This window comes from Zootoca vivipara, chromosome 17, assembly GCF_963506605.1.
Source record: "Zootoca vivipara chromosome 17, rZooViv1.1, whole genome shotgun sequence".
NCBI lineage: Eukaryota > Metazoa > Chordata > Lepidosauria > Squamata > Lacertidae > Zootoca > Zootoca vivipara.
The window spans coordinates 7,934,631-7,954,523 of NC_083292.1; the positions used below are offsets into that span (position 1 = coordinate 7,934,631).

Consider the following 19,893-nt stretch of genomic DNA (forward strand, 5'->3'; position numbering starts at 1 on the left):
GTTCATTCGCCTTTGGGTGGATTGAAAAACTGCACAAAACATTGCAATTAAATTGTACTCATGTTATGTGCATATTGTACACATATTCGGCTAAAACACACATCTTTGTACTTTCGCATAAAATACCCATTTCTGTATGTCTTTTCCCAATAAAATATACATTTCTGTGCAACTGCGTAGCAAAATTCAGAGGATTGTGCCATCTGATTGATAGATGCTTTCCAATCCACACAAGAGAATTAGACCCGTTCACTTTAAAATGTGCATTAAACAAATTTCTTCTCTGTGCTCACCAAGGGCAAGCATCAAGGGTGAGCTTTCTGTAAAATGGAATAACTCTTCTCTCCATCCCTCCCTGTATTTTAAAACAATTCAGGTCAAGGAGAATTGTACCCCGTATGTTACATGAGGAACAAGGAGGTGTTAACGGTGACATCATCCTGCTGAAGAATAAGATTTGTTATTCTTTTGTTTTCTCTTTTGATGGATTCAAAACAAACAAAACAAAGGGAGAAAACCTCTGGCTTTCATGGATTATAATAACATGAATTAGTTTTCTGAGGAAAATGCATGCTTTATCTTTTGCCCCAACAAAGCAAAACACAAACAAACCATTCTCAATGCAGTGGGGAAGCTGTGTCTGTAACCCATTTGAACAGAAAGCCGAGCAAGGTGGACTGCAAAGAAATCCTTGACTTAATCCCACCACAATAGTCTCTTGAAGGAAGAGCTCCAGCACTCACTCGGAAACAAGTTACGGTGAAATCAGAAAACCCACTCGAGAAGGGAATGCAATGAGCACAAGAGGGAAACAAACACACATGCCTACATGAGGAGGGCGTAGGAGTGCACAACCCACTTTTTAAGCTTGGCTGTTTTCACCAAGCAGGACTGGCATGCAGGAAAAGGGGAGCTTGGGCAGAAAAGCTGTAATGATCTCTTTGAGGCGGAATTATAATATCATAGAACTGTAGAGTTGAAAGGGAGCCTGAGGGTCATCTAGTCCAACTCTCCACAATGCAGGAATCACAGCTTAAGAATCCCTGACAGATGGCCATCCAAACTCTGCTTTGTTGTTGTTTAGTCATTTAGTCGTGTCCGACTCTTCATGACCCCGTGGACCATAGCACGCCAGGCACTCCTGTCTTCCACTGCCTCCCGCAGTTTGGTCAAACTCATGTTCGTAGCTTCGAGAACACTGTCCAACCATCTCGTCCTCTGTCATCCCCTTCTCCTTGTGCCCTCCATCTTTCCCAACATCAGGGTCTTTTCCAGGGAGTCTTCTCTTCTCATGAGGTGGCCAAAGTATTGGAGCCTCAGCTTCAGGATCTGTCCTTCCAGTGAGCACTCAGGGCTGATTTCCTTCAGAATTGATAGGTTTGATCGTCTTGCAGTCCATGGGACTCTCAGGAGTCTCCTCCAGCACCATAATTCAGAAGCATCCATTCTTCGGCGATCAGTCTTCTTGATGGTCCAGCTCTCACTTCCATACATCACTCCTGGGAAGACCATAGCTTTAACTATACAGACCTTTGTCGGCAAGGTGAAGTCTCTGTTTAACTCTGTTTAAGAACCTCCAATGAAGGAGAGGTTTCTTTAGGAGTGGCCACACCGTCACCTTTTTCAAAGCAGCAGGAATCTCCTGCACTGCACCAACTTTTCAGGAAGAGCCTTATGGCATCTGGGAGACCAAACTGACCTCAACCATCAGACTAGAGAGGGAGCACCTCTGTGTGTATGGGGGGGGGGGTCCCTGCATGAAAGAAATACACAGTTCCAAGTACCAGAGGCCCTGGGACTATAGAAGTAGGCAAGTTTAGCACCAGCCAGCAGCCCAAGGAACAAGAGTCACCAGCTACTATTCAAGCAAAAACACCAGCAAAAGCAGATTAATCGTTCCTGAAGCTGGATATATATGCTTGAAGTTGACTCCTTTCTTCTGACCTTGAAGAACAGATCTTCTTCCTTCTCCTGCTCTTCCTCTTCTCTCTTTCGTGTATCTTTTCTTTTTCATTAATAAATGTGATGGCAGGACCTCTCTTTCTCATTTGCTCATTTGCTCACTCACTCATGCTCTCCCTTTTATTGATGTGAGACACTTTGAGATACAATTGCCAGAAAAGTGGGACAAAAATACTGAAATGAAATACCGGTAAATGCAGAGAAAGGCTCTTCAGATGTTCCTGAATTAACACTTTCCTTTTCCTCCATCAAGATATCCATTTTGGACTGGTGTGTATGCGTGCCTATTTGTCCAGTCTGGCATAACTAATACTGTACAGTTCAAATTAAGATCTGTCCACCACCTCAAATTAACACTTCATGAAATTCTGTCGAATGCTTCATCTTATTTTTATTTGCACCCACAACGATCCACTACTCTGAAGATTTCTGTCTCATTGTGGAAAGGGCTCTAGTAGTATGTTGCGGTCAAAGGAGATAGCTACTCAGTTGCTTAGGCAACTTAGGGATCCTTGCCTAAGTCCCAGTCTTGCAGGAAGAGAGGAAGCATTCCAGGGTTGCCTAGGTAACAAGGTAATGCTCACCTTCTTCCAGGAAGTGAGCTTATGCAAAGGAGCAAGTGTTGCCCACTTTCTCAGGCAACTCAGGGTTGCTCGCCTAGGTTCTGGCACTTCTAGAGCATTGTGGGAAGTGAGAACAAGAATTCCAGTGTTGCCTAGAAAACTGGACTCGGTTGTAAGAGAGAAAGAGCTGTTTAGTTGCTTAGGCAACCTCAGGACATTTGTCTAGCTTCCTGGGCTAAGTTGAAAGGATGCATCAGAGAGTGGGAAGAAAAAGATGCACCCCTGTGATTCTTAGGCAATGCTGGGATGTTCCCCAGTTCAGTGAGCAACTTTTCCCCAGTTTCGTAAGACCTTCCACAAAGCACCTACAAAAGGGCACATATACACAGGATTTAGAGAGAGGGGATAAATTTTATTTTGTTTTCACTTTAATGGCAAGCTACCTAATCCATTCAACTTGAACCAGTGTGTGAACCAAAATACACCTAATCCTCAAAATTCACACTTGTCTGAATTTTGCAATGCAGTCCTCCAATCAAACAGTACTGTGTACAAAAATCCATATACCAGGGGAAATTGCTCCCAAAAACGTGTATTTTAGTTTAAAATACATTTTAAAAAAATACATTTCTCTTAGGAGAAATTCACAAATGGAAATTGCTGTGGAAATGTGGAGAACTGAATTTAAAACCGGGGGGGGGGGGTGAGAATCCGAGGGAAACCAAAATTGACAGATTCATCCATAGCTCAGTGGCACAACATCTGCTTTGCATGCAGAAAGTTCCCGGTTCAGTCCCTGCCATCTCCATGTAGGGCTGGGACAGACCTCTCTATGAAAGCCTGGAGAGCTACTGCCAGCCAGTGTAGGCAGTCCTGAGCTAGATAGACCAATTGTCCGATGTTATAAGGCAGCTTCATATCCACCCTTGTCACCTTTGCAGCCTCCAAGAAGTTCCTCTTTAACCTCAGTCATAGTTGTTCTTTAACCTCAGCCATAAAGATAAAGGTAAAGGGACCCCTGACCATTAGGTCCAGTCGTGACCGACTCTGGGGTTGCGCGCTCATCTCGCATTATTGGCCGAGGGAGCCAGCGTATAGCTTCCAGGTCATGTGGCCAGCATGACAAAGCCGCTTCTGGCAAACCAGAGCAGCACATGGAAACACCGTTTACCTTCCCGCTGTAGCGGTTCCTATTTATCTACTTGCACTTTGAGGTGCTTTCGAACTGCTAGGTTGGCAGGAGCTGGGACCGAACGACGGGAGCTCACCCCGTCACAGGGATTCGAACTGCCGACCTTCTGGTCAGCAAGCCCTAGGCTCAGTGGTTTAGCCCACAGCGCCACCTGGGTCCCAACCTCAGCCTTAGTTCATACCTAAGAGCAGTCATAAACCTTTTAGACAGGATAGAGTCCATAAGCAAGATAGTATGAGCTTCAGTCTTTGCATCTATAATATGAGGATGAAAACATGGGAGCTGGAGAAATTGCTGAGAAAATGTATGTGACACAGTTCAGGCATTTGGTATCTGTATTGTAATAAATATGATTGGAAATGGTGCATTGGATGGTTATGTGGGAGCGCTATTATCATGAAACCAACATGCTTAAGTCTAATTAATGCATGAAATGGTTAACTCCATAAAGTAAGCTGTCCTGTCAAGCTTAGCTGTGTCACTTCCCTTATCTTGGGAGGAAATAGGTAATCAAGCCTATTATTCCCGCCCCAGTCTTTTTGAGAAGCTCATCATGTGAAAAGGTTTGAGCTGATTGCTTCAGCTCAACCATATGGCTCTCACCAGCCACTCTTGAGTTGTTATACCAATAACATAAGAACTTTTACTACTTTGGAACTAAGTTTTATTGCCTTTGCAACTTTTCTGAAGCACATGTATCTGAATTTCCAAGAGTTTGTAAGTAATTCTTTTTTTAACTTACCACGTGTGTTCTTTTCCTCTGCTGGGGGAAGAATGAAGTTTTGACTCTCATTTGGAATGGCATATTTTAAAGGTCTAACAGCTCATATTTTCATGTTTTACTTCTTTGCATATCTTGTGACCTTAAATCTCTGTTGGGGTTCTCTCACCAAAGAATACTTGCCCCAAATTTGGATCTTGGCATTCAGGAATTCTCCTTCCTATATAGTTTTGTTTTTGGTTTTTTGCACCAACAGTTTTGACATTTTTGTGCATTTTGATATTTATTTGCTTGCTTCCACTTTTTAGGTGCCCTGCAAAATCCTCGCCGTTCTCCTCCATTTCTTCTTCTTGAGTGCTTTTGCATGGATGCTAGTGGAAGGATTTCATCTCTACAGTATGGTGATCAAAGTGTTTGGATCTGAAGAAAGCAAGCATTTATACTACTATGGAATTGGATGGGGTAAGCAATGTTGGGTTTGTTTGTTTTTTGCAGGGTTCCTATAGGCATCTGCTTTGACCACTGTTGAGAACAGGATGGACCTTTGGCCTGATCCAGTAGGGCTCTTCGTGTTTATATTTTTCTCCTTCCTTTGGACTAAAGTGGGTGGAAAGGGGTCTTCCTAAAGAGTTGGCATTCAAAATGCGCACAAATGCTATTGGGTGACAGAGAGAAGGTGGAACTGCCCAACATCTACTTTGCCTCTATCTTCACCTAAAAGAAGAGCAGACCCAAATTAGTGATAACAGAATACAGTAATGCCTCCATGAACGTCCGCCTCGTCTAGCGTCCATTCCAGCGAACATCCAAGGCAAACCCAGAAGTACCAGAATGGGTTACTTCCGAGTTTGCCTCTCGCTCATGCACAGAAGCGCAAACCATTCCATGCACATGCGCAGATGCAGCACCAGGCCCGGCTCTAGGGGTAGCCTCGGTGGCGCGGGGCCGGCAGGAGGGCACTGTGCGGCGAAGCCGTGCGGAAGCCATGCTGCACGCTGTGCCCGCCCACCAGGGCGGGGGGACCGGAGCAATCTCCATGCCACGGCACCAGGGTGCCCGGCCGGCTTGAGACGGCCCTGTGCAGCACCCTGCCCTGCATCCTTTTCGGCTAGCGGCCAGGGCTCCAGAACGGATCCCGGTCACATAAGAAGGTACCACTGTAAGTGATGCAAGGAGGGAGCTGCAGCCCAAGATAGGGTGAACACTTCTCGAAATGAATTCAAATTTCCAGGGCCTGATGATCTGCATCCAAGGGTATTAAAGGAGCTTGCGGGTGTAATCTTAGAGCAAACTGAGCAAAACTGTATGCAGCTTGGAGCAGAAACGTACTGGTATCATTTGCGGAATAAAAACAAAAACAATTGTAGTGGATACTGCCGTAATTCACTTGATTCATTTGTGTCCCAAGGAATGGATTAATAAGCAGACACCAGCAATTTCTGCTCCTGTTTCTGTTGGAATTCTCTGACATCCCTTCTTCTCCCCATCATAATCATTATTATTTTTAACCCCCCCACTTTGACACTGAACCTCATTTGCATCCATTCCTTCCCCTCTGCAAGACAAAGGCTGCCTCACTGGCATTGTTCTGGGGAGGTAAGAATTATGCTTGTCAAAGCTTTCCGATCTGGAAAGAAAAGAAGAGGGAGTAACAAACACTCTAGGAACAAAAAACATGAATGATCAAAGGCAAATTATCAGTGTAATTGTGGATCGTTTAGAAAATATTTTAAAACATGCATTATCTCTTAAGCACGCACGCATACATTTAGGAGCTGAATCAAGAACCAATTACAGCAATTATGTAGCTATATCATCATTGTGATTGGAATAATTAACAGCTAGGCTGTGGTCTGGGGAAGCGACAGGTGAGTGACATCCATTTATATGTGTATTAATTGTTGCTTATGTTTTCTGGTCATCCTCGCTGCCTGTTCTTCTCCACCTCTCCTTCTGACACCTTTATTTCTAATTACAAAGTTTCATCTTCCTTGTTTCTCTCTGGGTCACTTTAGACCACTGGATCCCATAGCCATGAGTAATGTGCTATTTTATAAGGCAAAACTCTCTCCCTCTCCCTCTCCCTCCCTTCCTCCCTCTCTCTGTGTCTGAGTGAAAGCTCTATATTTCTGCATCCACCTATCACGTACAGATTGTTAAGCATGCTATGTTCAGAAGGCAAACCAGCTTGTTGTCAAAGAGAAAATTCAAATGCCAGCTGAAGATCCTTTTGCAATTCTCATCAAGGAATTTCTCTCCATATTGTGGAGTTCTGAATTTCCTGGGTTTCTTTTCTCTCTCTTTTTAAGACTGAAACATTACATTAGGAATAGGGATGGGCAAATCATTCTGTTTCAGGTCCACTTCAATTTTACACGTGTTCTCCGATAGTCCTGGGTTGCATCCATTGTAGCGCTAACTTAGTCACTTACTGCTATACTTGTTGCACTGGCAGAACATTGTTGTGCAAGGGAAAACACAAGTACATTGCCAAAGAGTCTTGTGTGATGGATTGCACAACATGAATTAGCTGTTGCACAACAAGCAACCAGTAACACAGTTGTTGTGTTGGATTATTTTGCTGTGCGCAGTTTAAAATCTGTCATCTGCTGGCACAAGGGATCTTGCACTAGTGGTTAGAGAATGTTGGATCTGCCCCCTGTTCTCTTCCATGTCTGCATTAACCAGCACATTTTGTTTTCTTTAAAAAAAACACACACATGGAAACCTGCTTTTAAATTCCTGTTAATAGAACCATTTCTTCTCAGAATATTAAATTTTAAATGGATTTGCTCTCAAAACGCACATTGCTAAATATATCCTCTCAACACATGCAGATATATTTTGATCATTAAAAACAACAACACTGAGAAGATTGTAGCTTTATGAACTGGTGCTTGCGTTTCCCATTTTTCTTTCCCCTCCTTTTCCTCTTGTCTCATGTCCTTTGGATTGTAAATCCAGAGGGCAGGGACTGTCTCATTACTGATAATTGTAAATTGCACCAGAAGCCCTTTGGGAGCTAAAACAAGGGTGGGGAAACTTGGGTCAGGAATTGAATGTGGCTCCCCAGACCTTCTGTTTTTTTTAAATTAATTTTTATTAGTTTTCGCACACCACATATTCCATTATCAAACATTTGGGCTCATTACATTCATTATCTTTACAAATTCTCGATAATTCTCAAATAAAAATTCAACTTAGTATTACTAAGCTCCCCAGGCCTTCTGATTTGCTCTTAGAACTCTCCCTTGGTCATGCTCCTACCCCAGGCTATGCCTCTCACCTGCTTTTTTCCAGGCCATCCTCAGTTGGATTAACTAGGCTAGTGCCTGTTTTTTTTAAAAAACCACAGGGCTTACACACAGAGAGCCTCAGTAGGAGTGTTTAAATCCCATTATTAGGTAGATTAATGAAGCATAGGAATACATTATTAAACCTTCATTCATTATGTCCCAGCAGCTTAAATCATGGTTGTAAATTTTTAGTGATCATTTTATTGCTTTATCTTTTTTTGTAAACCGCTTTGAAGTCTTTTCTGCAATCAATCAGTATATAAGGTTTTTAATGAAATAAATAATTAAAAAGCATTTGGGAAGCCTTCCAAATCTCAGAAATATGGGTGGCATGACCAGGAAAAGAAACAGACCACTCCCAAAATCTATCACAGCCACTTATGCTCTGCTCTCACAAACCTGCTCTCCACTAAAGCCAATCTGATCTGGTTATGATATTGCCTGTTATAATCGTCCTACTCACCTGTAGGACCCTGGCAGAGACACATGCCCGACTGGCATGTTCTCTCCCTCCTGGTCGTTCATTCGGGAGCTTCAAAAGCTTTCACCAGCCCGAACATCACAGCGACTGATACCAAAAGGCATTAGCACACTTATGAACCTGCAGAGTATTTGCAGTTTGCGTAACAGAACTCGGTACTACAGCATTTTGGCTAATCTATGTTTATTTACATATAATACAGTTGGAGCATTCTGACTTAGCTCCTTCCTCTTTCTCATCAGACAGGAAAGAGAAAAAGAACAAAGGACAATAGTCCCACTTCACGGAACACAGTAACACCAAAACATCCTCTCTCCTTCACTTCCCACACTGTGGAATGAAAACATACACTGTCATGTGATAGACAACAATCCCATGACTGCAAACACGGAGCAAGAATCCTAACATCGCCAAGGGAATTTAGAGTGAGGGCAATACTTCTTCAACAGACCTTGCCTTTACTCTGAAGCACTTTTAGCCTTGCATGCCCTCAGTGACATCTCAATGCAGCCATGCTATTTGACTGCATCGGGATGTCACTGTAAAAAAGAAGACCATTAAAAATAAAAATGAAGCTGGCATGAGAATAGTAAGCTTTGGTGGGGTCAAGAAACTCTTTATCCTCTCCCAAGAGCTCTGGAAATGTTTATTGGAAAACATCCAGCTTAACCCTAGTGTGCATCTGCCCTTAGCAGGCATTGGAGAATAGATGCAGGATCAAAGGGGTGGGAGGAGGGGTGTTACTGCAAACAAGGGATTTGTTGGCTTAAACCTCAGCATCTGCTTGGATGGCGTAGGAGAAATTAGTTTAGTAAAACAAATTCGGCAGTAATCAGAGAGGCAGTGCACCAAATGTTCCCACTCATCCAAAATCTCCCGTTGGCGTTCATTCTGCCAAGTGCAAAGAACTGTGAGCCTTTGCTTACGAAGCTTCCTGTTGTCAGGAAGGGGGTGGAGAGGGGGGGGAAGTGCCTTCTCCTTATAGAATTCTTTGGAGAATTGTCAGAAAATTGCCCTGTTGCCTAAGTGATTCAGAACCGAAGATAAGTGGCACATCACATTAAAAAATAAATAAATTGTGGTTCACCCTTGGTTTGGGTCCTACTCTCCTGGGTAGGAGAAAACAAGCTTGCTCCCTCTTTCATGTGGCACATGGAAAATGGAGCAGGCTTGTTTTCTCCTGCCCAGGATGGTGGCACCTGAGCCAATGTTTCAAGTTATAAGATGAGAGATTCTGAATCAACGCCAGAAAGAACTTTCTGACAGTAAGGGCTGTTGGACAGTGGAATGGACTTCCGCAGAAGGTGGTAGACCCCAGAAGGAGGTTTTTAAGGAGAGGTTGGATTGTCATCTGCCATGGATGCTTTAACCGAGATTCCTGCATTGCAGAGGGTTGGACTAGATGACCCTTGGTGTCCCTTCCAACTCTAAGATTCTATTATTCTATTCCTCATCCCTCCCCCCTCCTTAGTGAGATGGTTTGTCATATGAAAAATGGTTTCTGCTGGACTTTTTCACTTAACCTCTCTCCTGCCTTCCAGGACATTTTGGTTTATTTATTTGCTTGCTTACCTTTGGGATTTCAGCTTGGAGGAGTCTGGGCTCTGAACTCTTGGAAAGATAGATTTTGCCACCTTGGCAATTGCTTCTTTGCTGTTATGCTAGAGGAAGTTCCTGGCCTCCTTTCCTAGAGGCTATGAAAAAAAATATCAATTTGGCAAGATTAATTCGTCCCCAGAAAATGGGAAATGAATATCCTTTTGGACTATACTGTTTTCTAGAAGCAGGAGATACCTTTTCCAAGTGCATGCCCAAGAAAGAAAGAAAAGGAACCTTGCAAATCATAGGGCTTTAGCATATTTTGGTTTTTATTGTGTTGTGTCAAAAAGAAAGAAAGAAAGAAAGAAAGAAAGAAAGAAAGAAAGAAAGAAAGAAAGAAAGAAAGAAAGAAAGCTTCATTCTCTCCTCCCTTAATATTCTCCATCAAATAATGAGAAAATAAACTGGATTCAAATATTATCAAAGGGGAAAAATTCAGGGAGTCATGGTTGGGTGCCCTTTCTGCAAATGGGCTCCCTGATCATCCGCCTTCTTCAGCCTTCATAGGGGGAAGCAGTTCCTGAAAACTGCAATGTCCATGGCTGGGCATTATTATCGTAAGTATGGGAAGCCAGGAAGACTACCTACCACACAGCTAGCAGCTGTTTATTGTTATTTTTGATATATACAGTGGTACCTCTGGTTACAAACTTAATTTGTTTTGGAGGTCCATTCTTAAGCTGAAACCATTCTTAACTTGAGGTACCACTTTAGCTAATGGGGCCTCCCACTGCTGCTGCGCCGCTGGAACGCGATTTCTGTTCTGTTCTTAACCCAAGGTACAACTTCCAGGTTAGCGGAGTCTGTAACCCGAAGTGTTTGTAACAGGAGCGTAGGAAGGGGAGAACGAAGCTCTGCCAGTGGTTTGTAATCCGAGCTACCACTGTGTGTGTGCGTGCGCATGTGTGTGCCTATGGAAGAACCTCCCTTAAAACAAAACAGGCAAGTGTGTTAATCATAGCATTCAATAACCAGCCATCCTGCCTTCCCATGCTTGACTTAAAGCCCAGGGAAGCACATCAAGGGGTGTTTCCTGTTGGTGTGTTTTTTGTGTATACATTGCAGAACCTCATTGATGCACTTAAGGTCACCGCAGAAAGCAGCCATTTAGCAGAGTTGCATTTACTTGGTCTATACCAGCACATACCATTATACACAAACACACTATTTACATTCAGATAGGTAGCTGTGTTGGTCTGATGCAGTTGAAATATATAAAGAAATAAAAAAATTGTCCAGTAGCACCTTAGAGATCAATTAAGTTTGTTCTTGGTGTAACCTTTCGTGTGCATGCACACTCCTTCAGATATCTTGGTATGTTATGCTTCCGATTTGAATGTTACGCTTCCGATTTGAGTGCCACACTTCTGTTTTGAGTGTTATGCTGAGATCTGTCTGTTTTTGCTATTTATTTTGTGTTTTTGTTTTTGCGGCTTTTTTGTTTTGTTTTTGTGACTTTGTGGAACCCAGTTCAGCTACTGATTGATTGATTGTGTGACTGCAGTGCATTGTTTATTGCTTTATTTTACGGATCAATGTTCTCGTTAGATAGTAAAATTCATGTGAAATTGTTGTTTTAGGGGTTGTTTTTAAAAGTCTGGAATGGATTAATCCATTTTGCATTACTTCCTATGGGAAAGCACGCCTTGGTTTTGGAACGCTTTGGTTTTGGAACAGACTTCTAGAAGGGAATAAGTTTGAGAACCAAGGTACCACTGTATATCCCTTGATTGTGGGGAATACCTCAAAGCGATTTACAAAAAAGGGAAAAAAACTATGAAATTATCAGTATATAGCCATAATTTAAAACATAAAGATAAAGATAAATGGACCCCTGACCATTAGGTCCAGTCATGACCGACTCTGGGGTTGCGCGCTCATCTCGCATTATTGGCCGAGGGAGCTGGCGTATAGCTTCCAGGTCATGTGGCCAGCATGACAAAACCGCTTCTGGCAAACCAGAGCAGCACATGGAAACACTGTTTACCTTCCTGCTATAGCGGTTCCTGTTTATCTACTTGCATTTTGATGTGCTTTCGAACTGCTAGGTTGGCAGGAGCTGGGACCGAGCAACGGGAGCGCACCCCGTCACAGGGATTCGAACCGCCGACCTTCTGATCAGCAAGCCCTAGGCTCAGTGGTTTAGCCCACAGCGCCACCTGGGTCCCTAATTTAAAACATAGAGAAAGTTAAAACCACAATAGAATAGAATGGACTGAAACAAATAAACTTTCTAAACATCTTGGGTAGGCCTGTAATAAAAATGTCTCCAGGGACAGAAGTTCCCCAAAAGGTGTTTTTAATTATTTATGTATGTAGCAACAGTGGCTAAGATTCTTTATTGCATAAAAATGGAAGGAAGAAGAATGGATAAATATGGTGATAGATTATGCAGAAATGGCAAAGTGAAGAGCCAAAATAAGAATCTCTAATGATTATTGTTTTGTGGAAGATGGGAAGCCCTTTTTGGACTATTTAGGAAAATACTATAGCTTGATGGACTTGTGAGCAAGATTCAAGATATGATCAACAAAAGGAATGAGAGAATAGAGTATTGAAGTGATGTTGTAAGAAAAAGAAGGCATTGTGCAGCAATGGGGAAGAAACTAAAACACCATGGGAAATGGGATGGGAAGTTGAAAAAAGACAAATCTATGTATTGAAGTATATACAGTGGAACCTCGGTTTGTGAACACCACAGTTTACGAATTTTCGGTTTACGAACGCCGTGGACCCATCTGGAACGGATTAATTCACTTTCCATTACTTTCAATGGGAAAGTTTGCTTCAGTTTATGAACGCTTCAGTTTATGAACAGACTTCCGGAACCAATTACACCCATGCTTCGGGTTAAGTACGCTTCAGGTTGAGTACTCCGCGGACCCGTCTGGAACGGATTAATGCATTTCCCATTACTTTCAATGGGAAAGTTCGCTTCAGTTTATGAACGCTTCAGTTTAAGTACTCCGCGGACCATCTGGAACAGATTAATCCACTTTCCATTACTTTCAATGGGAAAGTTCGCTTCAGTTTATGAACGCTTCAGTTTATGAGCAGACTTCCGGAACCAATTGTGTTCATAAACCGAGGTACCACTGTATGTAAAACTTTTGAAAATGTAATGGGAAAAAAATTCTTTAAAAAGAATGTCTTCAGCAGGCACCGAACAGAGTACAGCGAAGGCTCCTGCCTGATATCAATAGGCAGGGAGCTCCTAATTGCCTGTACTGTCACACTAAACCATCAGGTTCTTAAAAATGTGGTGCAGGTCAGAGGCGTAGCAATCCCCCACGCTGCTTTGCCGGGGTGCTGGCAAAGCTGTGCCATCTTGGGAGCCACTGCTCCCATCTGGCCCCCTCCCTCCCTCCCCGACTCGCTGTAAAGCGGCAAAGCGGGAGCCGCTTACAGCGAGCCAGGGTGGGAGGGAGGGCCCTGGCTTGCCATAAGCGGCTCCTGCTTTGCCACTTTACAGCAACCCGGGAAGGGGGGAGCTGTGGCTCCTGTCTGCCCCTCCCTGGCTCACTGTAAAGTGGCAAAGCAGGAGCCACTTACTGAGAGTCGGGGAGGGAGGGAGGCTGGGAGGGGCGGGATCTTCTGTTCGCAGCTGCAGCCACAAAGGGAGGATCCTCTACATGCAGCTGCGGCGGTGCGATAGCTGCTCGCGCTGCCGTGGCGGTGTGCCACCTTGTCACCCCCGGAGACATGCCATTGGGAGTGCACCGCCCCCCACCCCTGTTGTAATGCCACTGATGCAGGTATTATGTAAAAGTTCCTCCTAATGAAAGATAAGAAAAGAAATTCTGCAGCAAGCGGAGTGCTGAAGAACCAACAAGGCTATGTTTCCAGAATCCAAACTTTGCGAGTGGTTCTGTTTCAGCCCTGGTTAATAACGCTTGTTTGTGTCTTTGAGGCCTTAATGTGCTTATCTCAACTTGCTGTGCCATAAGATCATCCAAATCTCACAGCTTGCCAGCAACCACGAGACGCCCAGGCAGGTGCTGAAATGCATGAGCACCTTTTGTGGCGGGTGTTACATTATCTGTAGGTAGATTTATCAAAGAAAACCCAGCATTATGGCCCTAAGTGAATTTGATTGCTTCCCTTTTCGGTGTCTCAAATGGTTGGTTCTTAGTGAGTCAACCTGTTTATTTCAGAGTAATGAAATTCAGTTGTTTGGCCACACCAAACACCACCGGAATTTTGACAATTTATCTTCTAATATCCCATTAAAACCAAGAAAACGAGAACTGAGCAGGGTGCTCTGCAGACCATTTTACATTCATGGAATTAGCTCTTCTTGTTATCCAGATGACTGCCTGGCATTGCATCTGCATATGTTTTATTATCTTGCCAGGGAGCTCTCTATTTAATTTTCTTCTCCAGTGCAGTTTTAAGCTGATAAATAATCAAGTTAAATCCTGGGGACATCTCAAATACACTCTGGGTAAAGCAAGCAGGTTAAGGCTATATACCACCTAAGCAGACCTGTCTGAAATGTTTCTGCGGAATGAATGTTTCGGCATTGATATTTTCCTGTGCGTAGCTGTTGCGCATTTGTTTATTATTTTCCCTCCCCAATTTAAACCCGCTTCATTCCCAAAAGCGCAGAGCAGATTGCACAGGTATTTGATGTTTTCACTTCAAAGAAGGACAAAGAGAGAACCTCCCTCCAAACACAGAAAGTTTCTTGATGAGACAGAAAGATGATGAGACAGCAACAATCATCCTTTGGGTAGCAATGGGCCAAAATTGTGGGGCCCCCACCTACAGCCAGGGGACAACCTTCTGTTACTTAACATGTAGTTCTGCCTCTAGCGCTGCCCACCACTGGCATGTGGACCCCAGAAGGTGGCCCCGAAGGAAATGTGGCCCTTGGGATAAAGTAAGGTCCCCCACCCCTGTGTTAGAAACCCTGGGAACATAGACCTATATAAGTAAAGTTAGCAAACAGGTGGGGAATCAACTTCTCATATTCTCCAGCATAAACACATGGATCTTAATCACAGGGTCATGTGTTTGAGCACCACGTTGGGTTGGACAAGATGAACTTCACAGACCTATTCTATTCCACAGTGGTACCTCGACTTATGAAGGTGTGACAAATTGAAGCACTTTTAAAATGTTTATTTCTGCCCGGCTGGCAAAGAGTTAACCCACCTCCAGCCTGACTGGCATAGAACTCTGATGGGGGCGGGACTGTGCCCGGTTTGAAAGGAGGGAGTGTCGGTTTTGGTCAGTTAGGAGGGAGAGGGAGGAAGGTGTGGGGTGGTGTTATGAGGTGGCTTATATGAAGACAGTTAAGAGGCTAGGACAACTTAAAGTTAAATGTTTGACTGAGTTTATTTTGTACAACTGGAACAAAGCTAATTAATAAATGACACGTTAAAGAATCACTTATGTTTTCAACACAATAAAACTTCATCTCTGTTTTTGCCAACAAGAGGTCCGTCTGTATTTTTCCAGCGAGGTACCAGGACTCACAGCCGTGGTGACTCAAGAGAGGGCCAAACTCACCTCAGGCAGGGAGGTGGTGGTTTGTGTCCTGAAGTTACACGGAGGAGGCTTAGAAGGGTAACCTGAGGTGCCAAGAAGTTGCCAGAGTGCCTAGGGCAAACTTCTACAGTGGGGGAATCCAACTGAGGGAGACCCTTTACTGGAGGCAAAGGGGTTATTCCGTGGGACAGCCTAGAGTTTCTTAAGGTACCAGGTCACGCAAGCTGGAAGGCTCTCCTTACTAAGAAACCCATCAGTAAAAGGGGTTGATTTTTGAGGCGGCAGGAGCAGAGGGTGGGTGTTTTCCCCTCTGGATTCCTGTGTCGCAGTGATAGTAAGAGAGAGTGGGACACGGGTCGTCACATTTTTGGTGGCAGCGTCGTGATCGAAATTCAAAGCTCACGCGCCTAGTTTGGTTTGAGTCTGTCAAGATTTTCCTGTGAGGAAAATGACTCACGTAAGAAAACCCAGAGAGGCAAAAGGAGATGAAAGAACGGAAGGGGCTGAGGGAAGCCCAGGTTCTGAGGTAGAACTGATGAAACTACGAATTGAGATGGCCCGAATTGAAGCTGAGAGGGAAAAGATAGCATCTGAAAGTGAGAGGGAAAAAGCTAGAATTGATAGTGAGAGGGAAAAAGCTAGAATTGAAGCTGAGGAGAGAATGCAGTCCGAGAGGTTAAGGGTTCAATTAGAACAGGACAGAATGAAGCTTGAAGAGATACGTTTGCGATCAGAATTAACTAGTAGTCCAGTTAATAATGATAGTATCGCAATTAATTTAAAAAGGTTCCCCAAATTTGGAAAAGACGATAATGTCGAATCGTTTCTATTTACCTTCGAACGCGTTTGTGTGGAATTTCAAATACCTGAGGAGAACTGGATGCTTTATTTAAGACCTCAAATTTGTGGGATACTAAGTGAAATTTATGCTGACCTGAGGGAAGAAGAGCTGTCAAGTTACCAAGTATTTAAGCAAAGGGTCAGGGTTCGATGTGGACTCACGGCTGAACAAAGCAGAAAGGCTTTTCGTGAGGCAAAAAAGGAACATAAAGAGACTTATGCCCAACTAGCTAGCCGCTTAGATAAATTACTTGACAGATGGATTCAAGGGAGTGGAGTGAAGAACTTTGATGAGTTAAAACAATTAATTTGTTTAGAACAATTTTTTAAGCAAATCCCTAGCAATTTACGTTGGTTCTTGAGGGATAAAAAGCTGAAAACTGTGGCAGGGGTTGCCGAGGTCTTAGACGAACTACAAGGAGATTTCAATGAAATAGCATTCCCAAAACACTCACAGAAGGGTAATCCATGGAGAAACAGAGAAAATAAAGACAGGCAAGAAAATTTTCCTGTCAGGGAATCAGTTTCTGACAAGACAGGGTCTAAGAAAATCACTTGTTTTTTCTGTAATCGTGAGGGCCATGTACGTGCCAGGTGCCCCCTGCTGGTTAAGTCGCAAACTACACCTACTGCAGCTAAACAAGTAAAACTGGTAATGCAGTCACAGGAAAATAGCTCGCCTCAGACAGAAGGCTCAGAGAAATCAGACAGTCCAGCTGAGACTACTTCTAAGGTCTTACAGGTCTGGAGGGCTGAGCAGGAGTGCAACCAAGATTACATGGAGCCAATTGAATTAAATGGTCAGTTTTTTTTAGGTTTGAGGGACACAGGAGCAGAAGTCTCACTTGTCAAATCACAATTTGTTCCAAAGGAGCAGTACCTCAAGGGTCAGTCCTATAGTTTAAAAGGCATATGGGGCCCACATTTTGAAGTACCATTAGCTGAAGTTGATATTACCTACAAAGGATTTTGTGGCAAATGGAGAGTTGGAATCCTAAATGAATTGGAGGTACCCTTTTTAATAGGGAATGACCTAGCTAGTCAGAAGCACCGTATTCAAGTGATAACTAGGTCACAGTCTCAAGTCACTGAGAGTAATCCTCCTGCAGTTATAGAGTCACCCATAGAGCCTGGTGAGGATGAAGGGCTGATTAGCGTGCCAGTGGTCCAGGAGCACGGTGCCCAATTCTTGAGTGATCAAAAAGAGGATGAAACTATAAAAGAGCTATGGGATAAAGCACAAAGTCCTACTGCAGAAGTAACTGTGGAGAACCCCTGCTTATTTACCACCATTGAGGGAAGACTGTATAGAATTTCTAGGAGGAGGAAAACTGCTGCTGTTTGGGAAAGGAAGAAACAGTTAGTGTTGCCAAGAGCATACCGGTTGCAAGTGCTACAAATGGCACACGACGCACCCTCAGCAGCGCATCTAGGCATTAGAAAGACTAGTGATAGAATCCAAGCAAGATTTTACTGGCCTGGGATGGGCAAAGACATCAAAGAGTATTGCAAGTCCTGTGTGATCTGCCAAAAAGCAGGCAAAAGAGCGGACAAAACGCGAGGCTTGTTACAGTCTATTCCCGTAATTACTGAGCCCTTTTCCAGAGTAGGAGTGGACATCCTCGGGCCTATATCCAGAGTTACAAAAAGGGGGAATAAATTTATTTTATGCCTCGTGGATTATGCTACGCGCTATCCAGAAGCAATACCTCTAAAGGACATTGACTCAAAGACTGTAGCAAAAGCCCTCATGTCGGTGTTCTTAAGGCTGGGATTCCCCAAAGAAATTATAACAGATTTAGGGACATCCTTCACGTCCAAGACCATGGAAGAGCTTTTAACTCTTTGTGGGATTAAGCATGTTAAAACTACGGCTTATCATCCACAGTCGAATGGCTTGACGGAGAAATTTAATTCGACCCTGAGCCGGATGCTAAAAACCTATTCCATCAATCATCCTAACGACTGGGATGAGAGGCTGCAACACTTCCTATTTGGTTATCGCGAAGTGCCGCAGGAGAGCACCGGGTTCAGTCCTTTTGAACTCCTATTTGGACGACAGCCACGAGGACCCCTAGACTTGATGAAAGCAGCGTGGTCGGGGGAGGAGCAGATCGACAGCCCTGATGTTGTGACGTATCTACAGGAGCTGCAGAGCGACCTTCAAGAGCTACGGGAGCAAGCTGCTCACAACTTGCAGCAGGCACAGCGTCGACAGAAGCAGTGGTATGATGCACACGCAAGAGACAGAACTTTCCAGCCTGGTGACAGTGTGCTCGTGTTAAGAACAAGACGTCGAAAGAAGTTGGAGATGTCGTGGGACGGTCCCTTCAAAGTGGTCGAGAGGATATCAGCGGTGAACTATTTGGTAGAGTTAGATGGGGAAGGGAACCGATGTAAAAACTTTCATGTAAATTTACTTAAGCCTTATTTTGACAGAAATAAGTTGGTGTTGCAAGTAAAGGGGAAGGTGACACAAGGAATTCATTTAACTGGGTGGGGAGAACTAAGTAAGGGCACAACTCTAGCAGAGGTGTCATTCGATGAAAGTCTGACCCCAGAGCAAAAGGAGCAGTTAAAATTAGTCCTTGCTCAGTTTGCTCAGATCTTCTCAAACATCCCAGGGAGGACCAGCCTAGCAACTCATAAAATAGATACGGGGGAAGCAAGACCCATAGCTACCCCTCCTTACAGAGTGACGGGGGAGCACGCCGACTTGGTCTCTTCAGAGATCAGGGAGATGCTTGCACTGGGATTGATTGAGCCCTCTTACAGCCCCTGGTCATCGCCCCTGCTCTTGGTCAGGAAGCCAGACAATACCTTTCGTCCCTGTGTAGACTTCAGAAAGTTGAACCAGGTGACCGTGCCGGACGTTTACCCCATGCCACGGGTGGACGACTTGGTTGAGACCATAGGAAAAGCGAATTATATATCTACACTGGACTTAACAAAAGGGTACTGGCAAGTGGAAATGGATCCCTTAGATAAGCCCAAAACCGCTTTCATCACTAGAGATGGGTTATTTGAATTTAAAGTGCTGCCTTTTGGGTTAAAGAACGCGGCAGCCACGTTCCAGCGACTCATCGATAGGATGCTAAGGGGTCTGAATACGTTCGCCCTTGCTTACATTGACGACATAGCGGTATTTAGCCCATCGTGGAGAGATCACTTACAACACCTAAGTGTGGTTTTCCAGAGGATAAAAGCGGCAGGTTTAACAGTAAAAGCGGCTAAGTGTCAGATGGGGAAAAGACAGGTTAAATACTTAGGCCATGTTCTCGGAGGGGGAGTGATCAGGCCAGATACTAACAAAGTGGAAGCCATCAGAAGCTGGCCGGCTCCCAAAACTAAGAAGCAGGTGCGTGCCTTTATAGGAGCTATAGGTTATTATAGGCGTTTTATCCCCCAGTTCAGCACTCACGCGGCTGTGTTGAGTGACTGTACGAAGAAAAGCCGCCCGGACAAGATTATCTGGACATCACAGTGTCAACAAGCTTTTGAACTTTTAAAGGCTGCTCTGATGACAGAGCCCATTTTAAAAGCACCTGATTTCTTTTGCCCTTTTAATTTAATGACGGACGCTTCAGGTGTTGGTTTAGGTGCAGTGCTGGCACAGGAGGGAGAAGGAGGGTTTTTACACCCAGTATTATATATCAGCCGGAAGCTATTGGAGAGGGAAAAGCACCTCTCCACCATAGAACTCGAATGCCTAGCGATTTTGTGGTCCGTAGGTAAACTGAAGCCTT

General features: G+C 44.0%; 1 protein-coding gene across 2 annotated transcripts in view; it reads left to right on the forward strand.

Annotated features, from left to right (window-relative positions):
- Positions 1-19,893, forward strand: part of ADGRD1 (adhesion G protein-coupled receptor D1) — a 259,370-nt gene that overhangs the window by 174,990 nt on the left and 64,487 nt on the right. For both annotated transcript variants that reach the window (XM_035097840.2, XM_035097838.2), the window contains one exon: positions 4,747-4,900. In XM_035097840.2, the coding sequence (XP_034953731.2) occupies positions 4,747-4,900 (154 nt within the window). The remainder of the gene's footprint in view (positions 1-4,746; positions 4,901-19,893) is intronic.